General features: G+C 42.5%; 1 protein-coding gene across 3 annotated transcripts; it reads right to left on the bottom strand.

Annotated features, from left to right (window-relative positions):
- Window positions 1-432: 432 nt before the first annotated feature.
- GTF2H5 (general transcription factor IIH subunit 5) lies at window positions 433-16,765 on the bottom strand. Of its 3 annotated transcripts, none has more exons than XM_006932115.5 (3): window positions 16,677-16,765; window positions 15,669-15,738; window positions 433-890 (listed from the first exon to the last, which is right to left on the bottom strand). In XM_006932115.5, exons 2-3 carry the CDS (start codon window positions 15,701-15,703, stop codon window positions 710-712), a joined length of 216 nt encoding a protein of 71 aa, XP_006932177.1. In that variant the 5' UTR covers window positions 15,704-15,738; window positions 16,677-16,765; the 3' UTR covers window positions 433-709. The 3 variants fall into 3 exon arrangements, with proteins under 3 accessions (XP_006932177.1, XP_006932176.1, XP_003986722.1); XM_006932114.5 differs by having other exon boundaries at window positions 16,637-16,730; XM_003986673.6 differs by lacking the exon at window positions 16,677-16,765 and adding an exon at window positions 16,468-16,630.
- Window positions 16,766-16,781: the final 16 nt, after the last annotated feature.

Raw genomic sequence — 16,781 nt, 5'->3', positions numbered from 1 at the left:
CAAAACACTTGCCATGATGGGAAAGGAAAATGTGACCAAAAAAGTTTGAACAAGGAAAAACTAAAGCTTGCAGAGCAACAGGTCCCTTTCTCATCTGGTTATCTCTCACCCTTTGCACTTTTAAAATGCTGTATTTTTAGGGAAATGCAAAGTGTAGTTCACATTGACATTATATGGTTCCCTTCCCCATCTTCTTCACCAAGACAGCTGGCCGGTATGCAGGCATTACTTGCAAGACATAAAAATTACCCAAGGTCCCACCGTGGCATATTTATCTAAATAATCTGTGAAGTTTCTAATTAGAACAGGACAAACCACACCCACACTACAAAACCCCACAATTATTAACAGGAACAAGTGAAACAGGTTAGACGAATGATTTAAAAGCATATTCCATCATATTCTTAATGTATTAAAAAGGTAGGAAAACCATTTACATTAATATTTTAATGTAGGATAATAAAAGGCAAATCACAGACAAGCGTTAAAACTTTTCTTTCTTTCTTTTTTTACATTCTAGGGTACACGTACTAAAAAAAACAGAAGAGGAAAATCTGTTCAGGGGCTTTTTTCTGAACGAATGACATCATAGGTTTTCCTGTAACATGCATCTAAGCAACTAAGTTTAATCTGTCACATAGGACACTGAATGGTGACAGTCTCTCACATTTGTTACTTATGATTCCTAAGTGGTCAATATTGAGTATTTTCACTTCTGAGTAAGAGAAAAGGCATTTTGGTCCATTAATTCACCCACTCGCTCCTGGAGGACATTAACCAACTCTGCTATAACGAAGACATGAGTGTCATCAATGTCTTGAATGATGAACTTCTTTCCTAGGGCATTTGATTCATCCAAGTACAGCAGGAACTGCTTCATGGCTGGGTCACTGCAGAGAAAACACGTAAAGATGAGACGCCCTGTTGTCAAATTTCACGGGAACAACTAGAATTGGGCTTGTAGAATTTTTAGGATAATTTATAAGTTCTAAACTGTTAACTCAATCCCTCACTCCCTCTCAAGCACTAATGATCTGTAGACATAGCTTCATTTTAGAACTGCTGGTTCAAGTTTTGGACAAAGAGACCGATGATAAGATTTTAAAAGAGTAGTTTGTCACTGACAAGTGAAAAATAATGTTCAAAGCTTGGTAGTTAACAGGGCCAAAGAGTAACAGCTCCCTTCACGGATTGAAAAAATGAATTTCCTTACTTGCCCATGACCATGACTTTTAAGAAGCCAAAGGATTTTCACTACCTTGCCAGTGAAAAATTTATTTACAAAACCAGTCAGTCACTTTGCAAAAGTCAGAACTGCATTCAGTCTCAGCTTTATCACTTACTTGTGTGACCCTAATATGTATTTAATCTCCCAAAGCCTCAAAATGAGGCTATAGGGCAGTTATGAAAATTACAGAATAATGCCAAGAATAGGCTCTGGCTTGCAGCAAGTGCCCAAGTTATTTTTCTTCCTTAAAATTTTAAACTTTGTAAGTCTGAACTATCATTCAGAATCTTTAAGGGAAATCCTACCAAAATCTCCTAGAGAATACTGAGCTCAAAGAGATCCAAATTTAATTCTATTTATTTGTGGTTTTCACTCTGTAATGAATAGAGTAAGTCACAAAGGAAAAAGGGATATAATTTCTTGGATTTACAGAAACATATCTGTCATAAAAGCTCTGAATCACACAAAAGGGACACCCTTTAGACCTAATGTACAATGTATTTAGCAAAAATTGAACATGAAAATGTCAAGCTGCATACAGTTTTCAAATCTTAGAGAAGATGTAACTTTACAAACTCTTTTGGTTTATTGAGGAATGACAACATCAATTGCAAAGATGCTTTAATTCAAAAAGGGTCAGTGTAATTTCCTGAAAACAAAACTGAATTTTAGTTCCTTCAAGTACAAACCAGGTGTGAGCGAAGCTAACAAAAGTAAAGGATTTATTTCAGTCACTAAATTCATGGTGTATTACCTATTAATAAAGCCAAGTCTTCCTGAAAAGATGATTTTCTTAATTATTTTTAGTAACTTACCCTTACAATGATTTTATGAACATTTTACAATGTAAAATGATGTGAATAAATAGGTCTACCCTTATCAGATCTGACACAGATTTTAGTTTTTAAAGTGTATGTATGTATGTATGTATGTATTTATTTATTTATTTATTGAGAGAGAGAGAGAGAGAGAGAGAGAGAGAGAGAGAGACAGACAGACAGACACCCAAGCAGGCTCCACACTACCAGTGCAGAGTCTGATGTGGGGCTCGAACTCACGAACCATAAGGTCATGACCTGAGCAGAAGTCGGATGCTTAACCAACTGAGCCACCCAGATGCTCCAAAACTGACACAGATTTTAAAATTAGTTTCTAGTATGTCTGTCATCTTAGGCTTAGGTTCAGAACACTTAAGTTACACTTGTCCACACAGATTTGGCAAAATTCAGTTATAGTCTATGGTTAAAGTATTAGAATGACCATATTAACATGCAGAATCAATTGGTTCAGATGTAAATTTGCTAAAGTTCACACACTCATTCAATAAATATTTACTCAGCACTGTCATGTGCTAGGCACTATTCTGGTCCTGGGGATTCAGCAGTGACAAAACAATCCAGCACTCTCCTGTTGGGGTGCCTGTCTGGCTAAGTCGGTAGTGTACGTGACTCTTGATCTCAGCGTCATGAGTTCAAGCCCCATGATGGGCATGAAGACTACTTAAAATAAAAATTAAAAAAAGGAAAAAAAAAAAAAGAACCCTCCCTGTTACTAGAGCTTACATTTACCAGTAGTGCTACGACACACACACGCGCACATGCACAAAATAGGGAAGCGGGATGAGAACTGGCAGTCATGAAACTGCGAGACTCCCAAGTTCAAACAGGGGAGGCAGGGAAGGCCTGACTGAGCAGGTGACATCTGAACAAACACCAGGAGGAGGTAGTGAGTGAGCCACGTGACTCAGGCAGAGAAAAACAGCAAGGCCACAGAGGTTGGAGTGCGGTGACTAAAGGGAACAGAAGTGGGAGATGAGGTCACCAAGTTCGCTGTAGCTGGGCCAGATCACAAAGGGCCTCAGAGGTGATTTTAGCAACTCTGGCTTTTACTGGGAGACATGATTTAACTTGCAAACTGACTTAAGTTTTATTATTATTTTTTGGAACGAGAGAGCGAGTCCATGCATGAGCGGGTGGGGAAGGACTGGAGGAGAGGAAGAGAGAGGATCCTAAGCAGGCCCCACATCCAGCACAGAGCCCAACACAGGGCTCCATCTCACGACCATGAGATCATGACCTGAGCTGAAATCAAGAGTCAGACACTTAACTGACTGGGCTACCCAGGTGCCCCCAAACTGACTTAAAATTTTACTTTTTAAAATATTTTTAATGTTTATTTTTGAGAGACAGAACTTGAGTGGGGGAGGAGTAGAGACACTGAGAAACACAGAATCCGAAGCACAAAGCTTCGGATCTGAACTGTCAGCACAGAGCCCGACGTGGGGCTCAAACCCACAAACCGCAATATCATGACCTGAGCCGAAGTCAGAAGGTCAACTGACCGAGCCACCCGGGTGCCCCAAACTGACTTAAATTTGAAAAGGAAGGATCATACAGCCTGTGGGGTTGAGAAAAGACTTGGGGTGGTGGTAGTGGTGGAGGCAAGGGTGCAAACAGGGAGACCGATCAGAAGGTGAATGCGGTAACCCAGGCAAGAGATGATAATGGTTTGGAAGTGGTAACGGGGAGATGAGAAGCGGTTGCATTCTAGACATACGTTGAACGTAAAGCCAACATAATTTGCCGAGACTAGACTCCGACTTTGAAAGAGAAGAATTAAGGGGACTCCCAACATTTTTGGTCAGAGCAAATGAAAAAAATGGAGTTGCCTTTTAGTGAGATGAGGAAGTAGGAAGAACAGGTGTGCTGGGAAGATCAAGAGTGGGTTTGAGGCACGTTGCACTTGAGATAGGTTGGCACCCAAGCGCAAAACTGCGTAGGAAAGTGGGCATACGATTCCGGATTTCAGTAGCAAAGTCTGGACTGAAGAGCAAAAGTCAGTCATCAAGCCCCAACAAGGAAGTGAACATAGCAACAGAGAAAAGAACATGGACCAAGCCCCAGACTCCCCAACGTCAAGAGGTTAGCAGGAAAAGGGCAAATCAGCAAAGCAGACTGGAAAGGAGTGACTGCAGAGGCAGGAAGAAAGCCCTGAGTTCTGGAAGGTAAGTGAACAAAGGACATTTGGGGAGAAGAGGTGATCCACCGTGATAGGTGCTGGTAACAGACAGGTACAGGAAATAAGGATTGAAACTTGACTACCAGACCTTGGCACGAACAGGTTCAGTGGAGTCACAAGACAGAAATCAGAGAAAGTGAATTTAGACAAGTCTTCCAAGAAATTCTTTTTCACAGAGCGGGAAATAGAGCGGCAGCTGGAAAAGGATATGGGAATCAATAGGTTTTGCTCACCTCCTTCCGGGGGTGGGGATGGGGGTGGGGGTGGGTGGGTATCACAACATGTTTAGAATGCTGATGGGAATGATTCAGTAGAGAAGGAAAAATTGCTAGACCACCAGGAGGAGGAAGGCTGCTGGAAAGCTGTCCTGAAATAGGCAAGAAGGGATGGGGTCCAGTTCCCAAGTAGAGAAGCTGGCTTAAGACAGGAGAATGGATACTTCATCATAGCCAGTGGGGGGAAGGGAAGAGTATATGCGCACAGATCAATGGGACAGACTTGCCAACTTTCTCTCCCGATTGCTTTTCCTGTATTTTTGCAGTGAAACAGGAAAGTTTTTGGAGGTAAAGAAGTTGAAGGTATGATACCACATTCGTCTAGTCTAAGAAGTACATTTCCCCCCACATTTTAACATCTCCAAAATCAAGATGACTCTTACAATCAATGGCATGATATAGTATACCTGGTAGTGATTTTTCTTGGAGGCACAAAAAATACCAGTAAGTTTTAAAAGTACTGAAATCTTGGGGCACCTGGGTGGCTCAGTTGGTTGAGTGTCTGACTTTGGCTCAGGTCATGATCTCATGGTTCGTGGGTTCTAGCCCCGCATCGGGCTCTGTGCTGACAGCTCAGAGCCTGGAGCCTGCTTCGGATTCTGTGTCTCTATCTGTCTCTGCCCCTCCCCTGCTCACACTCTCTCTCAGAAAATAAAAACATAAAAAAAAATACAACTACCAAAATCTTGAATTTGAAGTAGAACAGCTGTATTAAGAGGGGGACAGTAAAAAGACTAAGAAACAGGGATTTGCTGACTAGCATTAAGGGTCCATATGAGTTTAGGAGTCGTGAATTTAAAGCTGTGGAGGTAAAGGTTCAGAGCAGGTGCAGAGTGGGACAGAATCACATCTGGTTAGTGTGAGAGAGAGGCAAGGGAGCCGACGGTCTTTAATTGAACGAACAAATGCGGCCTGGAACCGTGGAGCCTCAGCGGGCTGAGGAGGACGTGGGGTGCTGCTGGGAAGATCAGGGGAAGGCGGGAGATCAACAGACCGCAGGCCTGGCAGAGCTGAAGAAATTAGAGCAAGGGCATTAGAGGGAGTGAATGGGCAAGAAGGGGTGGAGGTCAGGGAGACGCCCGAAGTGGAGAGAGTGAAGGGAGGGCAATACTGGCAGGGACAGACGAGGGCCACCCACAGCAGCGAGAAAGGCTGGGACAGGGTGGAGGACAGGCTTGGGAAGAGGAGGTCAGGAGACTGAGAAGTCAGGGTATTGAGGGGACGATCCACGTGGATACTGAAATTACCAAAATGCACAGAGGAGAGCTACTCAAGAGTGACAGCCTTCACGGAAAAGCCTTGAAGGGAAAGACGTGGGTGTGTGCGGATGATCACAAAGGGGAGGGTTAGTGAGTGGGGTCCTCTGATGGTGAGAGCTGTGGGTTTCTATGAAGACAAGTTGCCATGTCTGAAGTGGCAAGGAGGAATAAGGCAGATACCTATCCAGTTTCCTGGCCCCAATGGTACATGAGGTACCACAGAGGAGTCAATGCTTGGGAGGGTTGTGGGAGAAGTGGTGTGCTCAGGAGAAAGCTCGTGCTCCCACAGTGAGACAGAAACAGGGGGCTGGAAGACACAGGGGGTCCTGCCTGGCTAGGGCTCAGAGGGGTGGAGGTGGGAAAAAGCAGATGACAGAGCTGCAGGTATCGAGTGTCCCAGGGATGAGGGGTGGCCTGGAAATCTGTGGCTTTCTGGGTGACTGAAAACAGGAAAAGTAGGGCCAAAGAGTATGAGAATGAGGGTCTCAGGGCAGGTAGAGACATGAGACTAAAGGCCAACAACAGGCAGATGTGGATGCGTCAGAGCGGGGTCTTCTAGAAAGATAATGTAATAGTCACGGATTTAAGCAGATACAGATAAATTGCACATTTCCAGGAATTCCCTAATTTTGGCAATTACAGAGTAAGAAATTTTTGTAAACCAGTTAATATGTTGTACATTGAAAAATCTCACTGAGGTAGACAAATTACCAATGACTGACAAAAAGGCTGTGAAACAAAGTTAAAAAGGGCTTAAAGAGCAAGTCTAGGGCGCTGGTGGCTCAGTCCGTTGAGTATCTGTCTGGCTTCGGCTCAGGTCAAGATCTTATGGTTCATGGGTTTGAGCCCCACGTCCGGCTCTGTGCTGACAACGCAGGGCCTGGAGCCCACTTCGGATTCTGTGTCTCCCTCTCTCTGCCCCTCCCCTGCTCATGCTCATGCTCTGTCTCTCTCAAAAAAATAAAAATAAAAATAAACACAAAAAAAGCAATTCTAGAAAGAAGGGGAGGAGGGGCGGCAGGGAGTAACAAGCTGGTTTAACAGGGTTCTTTCAGTTGCAATTACAGAAATGGAATGGAGGAGGTCTACAGAACAGGGAAATCAAAGCTTCAGTGTCTCTAACGCCATTGTTTTTAAAAACTGTGTTGTTTCCCTAAACGTTTCCTTGCCCATACAAATAAAAGGGGAGTGGGGAATAAAAGAGGACTCACTTAAGAATAGACGGGGGTGAGGGACAGACAGAAATAATCGGCTTTAGTGTTCTGCAGCTGGGCCATTTCCCGTCTCTCCCTTCTCCCTCTGCCATCAGGGGACAGGAAGACTCACTCTCATCTCTCACATGCAGGCCCTGGTGCCCATTTTACCCTCAGGTCCCACAAGAATCTCAGTATTTTCTTTCTTTTTGAGAGAGGCAGAGGAGGGGGAGACAGACTCCTAAGCAGGCTTGACATCCAGCATGGAGCCTGACACGGGGCTCGAACTCATGACCAAGAGATCAGGAGCCTACGCTGAGTCAGACACTCAACCGACTGAGCCACCCAGTTGCCACAGATCTCAGTACTTTCAATTAAAATCATTCAGAGGCTTCTTTGAAGGATATTCTTCACACAGAACAATTTAAAATAGATTTCGGGTCCAAATGTGATAGATTACCTTGTTACTGTCTGAGCTCAGCACATTCACAGAGGACACCAATTTATTCTAGTAATTGGCTGCTCTAAGAGGTTTTAGAGATAGCAAAGGTTAAGTGGTTATAAAGACTAATAGATCCCCAGAAGTTTTCTAGATGAAATAAATTTACATTATTTCAACGAAGTGAACCCCAAACAACTGAAACTAAGAAGTGTCAGGGGAGCTCACGTCTGTGCTCTGATTCAGCACGCTGGTGTTTTCAAAATTTTTGCCATTTGCATACCATCCCTGCTATTTTAGTCAGCTCTTGTAACACCTGCATTACATATTATTTTTTCTCTAAATTGCTTTTAAAGCAACTTAAAAAAAATTTTTTTTAAACATTTATTTATTTTTGAGGAATAGAGACAGAGCACAAGCGGGGGAGGGGCAGAGAGAGAAGGAGACACAGAATCTGAAGCAGGTTCCAGGCTCAGGGCTGTCAGCACAAGCCTGACGTGGGGCTTGAACTCATGGACAGTGAGATCATGATGTGGACCGAAGTCAGACGCTTAACTGACTGAGCCACCCAGGCACCCCTAAATCAACTTTTAAGCCTAACTTGATCTGGTATGAATCATCTGTCATCCTGATGTGTTTTTTTTTCCTCTCAACTAAATTAAACTGGTCATATACAAACTATTTTTGTGTTCTCCCCCCTCCCTTTTGTGTTCCACTACAAATCATCTTGAACACCAGTGGCACTCCCCATACCTAGGGAAACACTCCTAACTGACAAATGAGATACTTAGTCACTGGTCAGTGAGACACTGAAATGACTATTTCTGTTATTAATTGCCTCAATTAAACTTTTTGAAAGGAAACAGAAAGCTGTTAATTTCAGACTGAATTCTCAAACATGTACCTAAAAAATATAATTTGTAATGATTCAAAAGGATGTTACGAAACACTGAGGGACTGGAACATCTTGCCTGAAAACAGGGTTATTTATTCCACTTTCTCATGAAAAGAATCTATGGGAGAGTCTGCTGGTAAGAACAAAGCAAAAAAAAAAAAAAAAAACCCCAAGTGCCCATAGACATACTTGGTTAAAAAACTGGGATCAGGGGGGCCTGGGTAGCACAGTCGGTTAGCGTCCGACTTTGGCCCAGGTCATGATTTCGCGGTTTGTGGGTTCGAGCCCCACGTCGGACTCTGTGCTGACAGCTCAGAGCCTGGAACCTGCTTCGGATTCTGTGTCTCCCTCTTTCTCTTCCCCTCCTTCGCTCATGCTGTCTCTCTCAAAAATAAATAAACATTAAAAAAAAAAATGTTAAAAAAATAAAAAACTGGGATCAGGGCTAGTGAGCAAGAAAAAAAACGTATCTCCGCCCTGGAGATGTGACGGGCAGATGTCAATCAACCCCTTCCTACATAACCTGAGTATAAAACGTGATTCTAAAAAGTATTGTGAAGTCTCTCCTAGGATGATGTAGTTAGCTATACAACAGATCACAGAATCACGGGTCACCTGCACAGAATTGTCAGCACTGCCCATACCATCAGAATTCTAAGATTGGCTTAGTCAGTGGTAAACAATCCTTCCTGATAATAATTAGCTACAAGGTAGAATTCCTTAAAAATCTTACACTTGCAATGAGTAGGGTCTTAAGAGAAAGAAAGGGCCACCACAGGAGTCATTACATCAACCAGAACGACTGTCCCAAGTCCCCAATAGGACACACAAGAGGTTTATTGTTAAACAGATGCAAGACACTAAAGAAAACAACTGGGCTCAGCCAAAGCCCAATCCCCACCTCAAACAAAATATGTATGATCTATAAAATCACTAACTCTCTCCATGTCTCAGGGTCCTAGGTAGTAAGATGGAGACAGTGCCACTTATGTTGCAGGATTGCTGGATTAGAGACTATACCTAAAACACTTTGCTCACGGTAGATACTCAATGACCCCCTTCTATCCCCATTAAAGGATTTGCTTGTACAAAAATGTTGTTCTATTATTATCCCGTGAATACATATGATATTATTCTAAGGCTGCACATGCACAAGTCCTTTTACAAAACTTAACACGACATAATGCTTAGTTCTGTGTTAGAAAGACAGATTACATAAGGCTTATTTGCGTGGGTTCTGAAGCCAGAATACTGTGGTTTAAAATCCAATCTTAGCAGCTGTGTAACCCTGAGCAATTTATTTCTCTGTGCTCAATTTCTGCATCTATAAAATGGGGATAATAATACCTATATCTCATAGGGTTGTTGCGAGAACGAATAGAATATTACCAAGTGCTTAGTACGGTACCAGTAAATGTTCAGTGTTACATCATGAAGGCATTCAGCCCTTTTTATTTAACACTGTATCACACGATATCATCATCCCAGATCACTTGAAACGTTTGCAAATATTTTAATAGCTACATTATCTGATTAGGAAAAAAGTCACAATGTTTTAAGTTTTCAATTCCAGTTAATGCAGTATACTATTAGTTTCAGGTGTACAATATAGCAATTCAACACTTCCACTCGACGCCTGGTGCCCATCACAAGAGCAGTCCTTAACGCCCATCACCATCAATTCTTTATAATTAAGAGTCTATTTCTTGATTGTGTCTTTTTTCCTTTTGCTCATTTGTTTCCTTAAATTTCACACGGGAGTGAAATCACATGGCATTTGTCTTTCTCAGACTTATGTCACTTAACATTACACTCGCTAGCTCCATCCTCAAGGCGTCATGTTTTATTAGCACATTCAGTCACCTACATTTTCATCTGCAGTTCTGGTCACTTCCTTAGGATAAACTTCTGGAAGGGGAATTACTGTGGTAAAGCATATAAATGCTCAAAAACCCATCACAAATTGCTTTCCGTATTAGGTCTTTTTAAAGACTGTGCTTCTATCACCCATATCGTTAGCTCGGTGAGAGCTGCTTTTTAAAAACTAAGACTGGAAGCCAACATTCACTTCATTTAAAAGCTATTTGATGTAACTTGCCAAAAAAAGAGGTCTGGTGCACAAAGCTTTTTTGTACTGAAACTTGAATCCAAGTTATCAGAACCTATTCTTATCTCCACTATTATCACTGTGCTAATAGAGAAGCTCTAAAGGAACATTAATACTCTGGGATTTAGGCTGAGATTACATTCCTTGGCTCAACTATGTTAACAAAATTCATTCAGTATACAAATATTTACTAAGCATCGCCCACGTACAGTTTAGGCACTCTTCTGGGTAGCCAAGAAACTTCTGTGAATATGGCCCTTCTAAGAAGCAAAGGGTCACAAGAAATATATAAATGCTGCGAAAGAACAGAACAATGGTAAGACTAGTTTTGTCTTAGTTCTTACTGTCAGCACAGAGCCCGGCACAGGGCTCAAATTCACAAAACCGTGAGAACATGACCTGAGCCAAAACTGAGAACCGGACGCTTAACTGACTGAGCCACCCAGGCGCCCCTTGCTTTTGTTAATTGCTTCTCCTAACAGTATAGGTTTAGAAGTCAAACCCGTAAATCTAATAAATACTATTTCTTCAGATTCTTTGCTATTGTGCTGTGAGCTAGTTGGGAATTGCACCTTTGTAACAAATCATCTTGCTGAAGCACTTGCCACACCAAGTAACCAAGATAACGGTCGCCCCCGAGGTCTGCTCTGGCACCTGCAACTGGACAAGGCCATTTGTTGGACACAGGCTGCTTGCTTCAGTACTGCTGCGGTTGGCTAGATTTGGGAAATGCTTAGTGTGAGGCTGGCAGTTGACAGTGGTGGACCCCAACAAAGAGGAAGTTTTCACCAACCTCATTGATACATAAAAACACAAATTTACCAACAAAGAATTTCAATTTAGCTTTAGATTTTGGCAGTTGATAAACTTTGTGAGGAAAGAATCTTCTTATATCCTAGTACCTTGATTTTTCAATTCATAGAGTTGGGCCTAATGGCCACCACCATAATCTGACTTATTTGCTTCATTTATTAGAGACTCCAAATCAGTTGAAAAGAACTGACAGAGGTGAAATTTAAATAGGGCACGAAGTTCAGCCATTCTAAGACAGATGTCAAATTAAGACTCCCTTCTTGAATGAGGCCCTACATGGCTGAGAAGTATTTTGCCGGCTGCCTGAACAGAATATGTGGAACAGCGCTATCCATGCCATTATAGATGACCACGTATGGTGATGTGGCTGGAATGTGGAAAGAATCACTGCAACAATGAAAGTAGTTTTAAGAAATTCTTGAGTGGTTTGCCTATGAACTCTAGACCTATGAGATTCTGTACTCCACACACCTATAGGCCCCACACAATCCATGGGTATTATGAAGTAAACAGACTTATGCTAATACTATATTACTAAGAATCTTCTTTTTGGCATCAAATACAGACATGAGGGAAACTGAAGGACTTTTCCAGTTACTGTCCCAACATGGACACCTGATCGTGGAGTTCCCATCAGCCCTGACTATGCCCTTTATAAACCTATTATTTCTTAAGCCTGGAGTCTTTTTGGAAGATTTCTATCTTTGGGAAGACAGTAACCCTCTTGAAAAATTGTGCAGGCTACACTTTGGAATTCACCTTAAAGGAAAAAATTCAAGTTTTGCAAGGACAGTGTCCATCGGCAAAATAAAACTTTAGTAGTTTTGGTGCAAAACAATTCTCCATAGGAAAACTCATTATCAGACTTAGGCCAGTTAAGTGCTTCTCTTCCCAAACTTTAAATGCCTTTTAACAAGTATCTTTGCATGCACTATTCTGATTTAGGAGATTTGGAGCGAGGTCTGAGACTTTGCATTTCTAACAAGTTCCAGATGATGCTGTTGCTGTTAGTCTGGGGATTACACAGAAGAGCAGAGTGATAGAGGGGCCATTAGAGCCTACGTAGAATTGAGGCTTGGTTCCATGACAGCAAACTGGGCAGAGAGCTCAGCCAATAGGAAAGAAAACTAACACCTCAGGTCCTCTTACAAATTTATACTAGGTCCTCAAGGCTACAGTGAAAGCCTACCACTGAGATTTTAATGAGCCTCCCAGGATTCTGCTCTTTAAAATGCAGTCCAGCCATATTTTTTCAAATTAAAATATAGATCTAACACAATCTTAACCATCAGGCCAAAAAGATTATTTTGGAAACACACTAAATTATTCTGAGATATTCTTTCTTAATTTTTTAATACTTATTTTCGAGAGAGGGAGAGAGAGAAGAGCTTGCTGAGTGGGGGAGGGGCAGAGAGAAAGGGAGAATGAGGATCTGAAGTGGGTTCCGTGATGACAGAAGGGAGCCCCACGCGGGGCTCTAACTCACGAACCACCAGGAGATCATGACCCAAGCCAAAGTCAGACGCTTAACTTGACTGAGGCACCCAGGCGCCTCCTGAGATTATTCTTGAATAGGCAGCAATGACAAAGAAAAGAAGGGATGTGGGACAGGATTAAGGAAAAGTAGCAGGGAGAGTGAAACAATGTGATAAAAGGGGTATCATTAGAGAAGGGAATGAATGGTGTGAAACACATGTTCAGCTTAAAAAAAAAAAAAGGCAAATTCAAATCTTTGCCTAACATGCCCTTCCTCCCAATAAATTCTAGATAAATGAAACTTTACACATCAACAAAAACTAAAATACAAAAATCCGACGAGAGAAGTTAAGATTTATCAAATCCAGGGGTGAAGATAAAACTTAAAACTGGAAGAAACAAAAGGGGAAAAGAGGACAGCTGACACTGTATGTATGTGTAGGCCGTGGGACTCTGCAGACGATGCTTTTAGGCAAATAGGCCTGAGAGATGGAATGTGGAAAGGGCTCACAGAGACCATCTGAATACAAACAGGCCCATCAGGAGATCCACCTCAAAATATCCAGAGGCCCTAACTGACCAACGGGCTACTTACAACCAGGCATAGTTACCAAAAAGGGGAGAGAGAATTCCTTCCGTTCCCATCCCCACACCTCATCTTCCTCCTTTAAAAACAGCCTTCACTCTCTCTGCTTGCTGCTCCTGTGCAGTGTATTCCATAAACTTCTATCTCCTTTGTTCTGTCTTGGGTGAATTTCCATCCCCTGCGCCATTGGCTTCCACTCGGTCGTCGCCCCACATGTGGGGGCTCCCATCTGACTGGACAGACACCACATTTAGACACCGTATCCTCTGTGTTAATTAAACAGTAGCATTGAAAGACCAACAGGAGAATGTTTCTATAATTACGAAGAAAATTTTTAAACATTTATTTATTTTGAGAGAGAGAGAGTGATGAGTGCACAGTGGGGGAGGGGCAGAGGGAGAAAGAGTGAGAGAATCCTAAGCAGGCTCAAACAGCACGGAGCTTGACGTGGGGCTCAAACCCATGAACGTGAGACCGTGACCTGAGCCAAAGTCAGACGCTTAACCAACTGAGCCAGCCAGGTGCCCCAATTATGACAAAGTTTTAAGAAACATACAATACAAAAAAACTAGCTTAAAAGTATTTTCCAAAAGAAAACAGCACTTTGTGTTTAGAACTTGTGGGACCTAGATCCTGTCCCCTTGCTTTCCCCAGTGAACACCTCTCCTCTGTGAGTAGTTTGTTCTCATCAACATAAATTCTATTCTCTCCATTAAAACCAAAATAACAAGAACCAGATTCCCTTACCGTATCCCTCTTCAGCTTTCAATCCAGTTCGCCATTCCTTTGCTTATTATTACAACAAAACTTCTCTGAAGATTCTCCACTTCCTCATCTTTCTTTCCCTTTTCAAAGTACTCCAATCTGGCATCTATCTCACATTTCCAATAAAACAGCTCTCATCTTAAAACAAAACAAACAAACAAACAAAAAAACGTTGCCTGGGTGGCTCAGTCAATTAAGGGTCTGACTCTTGATTTAGGTTCATGTTATGATCTCACAGTCCTGAGACAGAACCCCAAGTAGGGCTCCCCGCTCAGTGTAGAGCCTGCTTAAGAGTCTTTATCACTCTCTCCCTCAGCCTCTCCCCCACTGGTGTGCGCATGCTCTCAAATAAATAGATTAAATTAAAAAAAGAAGATACTAGGAAAATCACTGACTTCCAGTGTCTTCACCTTATTCTCTCTCAGGCCCACTCACCTTCATTAAACATCCCCTCTTAGCTTCCCTCCCACGTCACTGGCTCTTTTCTTCTACGCTTGTTTTGTCTCCTTTATTCCAAACATTAAATCAACCGGCACTGCTCACCACTGAGCACTTGAAACGTGGCCAGCCTGTGATTTGGGCTGCAGAAAGTAAACTACACACGGCCGTATGAAAAAAGACCTAGCAAGATTTTGAAATCTTAATCAACTTTGACGACTTAGGACACGTTGAAATAGTTTGGACACACTGGGTTAAATAAAATGTATTAATTTCACCTGTTTCAATTTACTCTTACCGTGGCTAATAGAAAATTTAAGACAACGTGTGTGGCTCACGTTGTATCTCTATAGGACAAAGCTGCTTTGATGCCGCAAGTATCCTACGTTTGGCTTTGCTCCTCCCCCAGCCTTAACATCACAAACAAGTGGAGACAGAGCAAGAACTGGTCCGGTAGTAGAGGTCTTCAGGCTGTGGTACTTGGCCTTAGATAGCCTGCTTTGAAATTCAATGCCGCTCATTAAGGTTTCTAGTTTCTTCTTTGGAATGCGTGCCTCGTTTAAGAAACCTTCAATTGACTCTTGACTTTCTTACTCTTTCAAGACCATAGTTCGTGATGGTGAAGACTCAGGCAGACCCTAAATTCTAGTCAATCCCTGAGGGTGGGGTGACAATGCAAGTACTGTTCCTCCAAAGAGTGTTGATCTAAAAAATACACCTTCCCTGGAGGCACCTGGCTGGCTCAGTTAAGCGGCTGACTTTGTTTGGCTCAGGTCATGATCGCACAGTTCTTGGGTTGGAGCCCCACATAGGGCTCTGTGCTGACAGCTCAGAGCCTGGAGCCTGCTTAGGATTCTGTGTCTCCCTCTTTCCCACTTGCGCTCTGTGTCTGTCTCTCTCAAAAATAAACATTAAAAAAAATACACTTCCCCTGACCAAAACGTGTTGGAAATAATGCCACTTACGCCACTGGCCAGAGACACTGAAATCTGGCACAGGAAAGAAATATACCAACAAAATCTGTTCCACTTGTTATATAAGCAAAATGAAGTTAAGAAAGTTGAAAGACTTGATTCGTTTAGATCTTAAAACAAAAACATGGATTTTAGAGGAGGTATACATACATCAAGATTCAACATGGAGATTTAAATTTCATTAAGTATCAAAACTACTAACCATTCTATCAGCACTCCTTTCAAGACGTTGACCATCTTTTCCAAGTCAGAAGGTGATGACCTTTAAAATGCTAATAAAAGAGATAAGGTGACAATAAATTCGAAAGCACCGACTTCAATATACTTTGGAGATTTGCCTCTGAAGTGAGACAAAATGTTAACTGTCAGATTAAAGAGTTAAGTCTATGAAAAACATAGGGCTAACGTTAACAAGACATACAGTTATTCTGATTTTTAACAAAATTAAAATGAGCCTATTGGAACATTAATGCTTCTTGCAAATGCTACCCGAGTCGACCCAAAAGAAAGCAAGCCACCTAAGTACGCCCGCGTACCCAAACCAGGTTTAGAACATGAGTCACAAGATTTCTATTCCCACCTGGGCTAATGATAAAAGATGCGATCCTGGGAAGCAGGAATCACAGAATGGTAGTTCTGAAAGGGATGGTGAGGCCGACCATCTCTTTTCACAGAAGAGCTAGAGCAAAGGGACAGAGCTAAAGCTCCCGGGTAAAAAAAAAAAAAAAAAAAAAAAAAAAAAAAAAGGAAGAAGAAGAAGAAGAAGAAAAAGAAAAAAAGGGGGGAGAGAAGAAGAAGAAGAAGAAGAAGAAGAGGAGGAGAAAGAAAAAGGGGGGAGAAGAAGAAAAAGAAAGAAAAAGGGAGAAGACAGGTCACCAGATCATGTGTTCCTTTACCAACTAACTCAGTTCCCCAAGGATCTGCCCTAGGAGGAAAAAAAATCCCACGCGGCAGATGCGAATTTAATCCTTAAACTTCTCACACGGGGTGCGAGCCATTACCTCCCCTATTGAATTCCACGGCTCAATTACAGCGGGACAGCCTCCAGGCCTCTTCAGGAAGCGCCCCGAGGGGGTGTGAAACACCGCCCGGTATCCCAGCACTTGCAGGACAGGCTTCTGAGTCTCTTCTCCCCCTCCCTTCCTTGGAAACCCACGATTTTCTACGCACCCCACTTTGCCGTCTCACTGGGAGAACTGACACCACGCACCTCTACCCACAGATCCAGCAGTAACTCCGCCTTGCAGCGTCTGTGCCGTGTACGTCATCGGTCAGCGACGCTCTTGTGGGCGGGGCGCGAGCTGGGCCGAGGGGG

This window comes from Felis catus, chromosome B2, assembly GCF_018350175.1.
Source record: "Felis catus isolate Fca126 chromosome B2, F.catus_Fca126_mat1.0, whole genome shotgun sequence".
In the NCBI taxonomy this organism is placed as follows: Eukaryota; Metazoa; Chordata; class Mammalia; order Carnivora; family Felidae; genus Felis; species Felis catus.
Note: the sequence above shows the minus strand (reverse complement) of the source record. Positions and strands in the feature narration are given on the sequence as shown.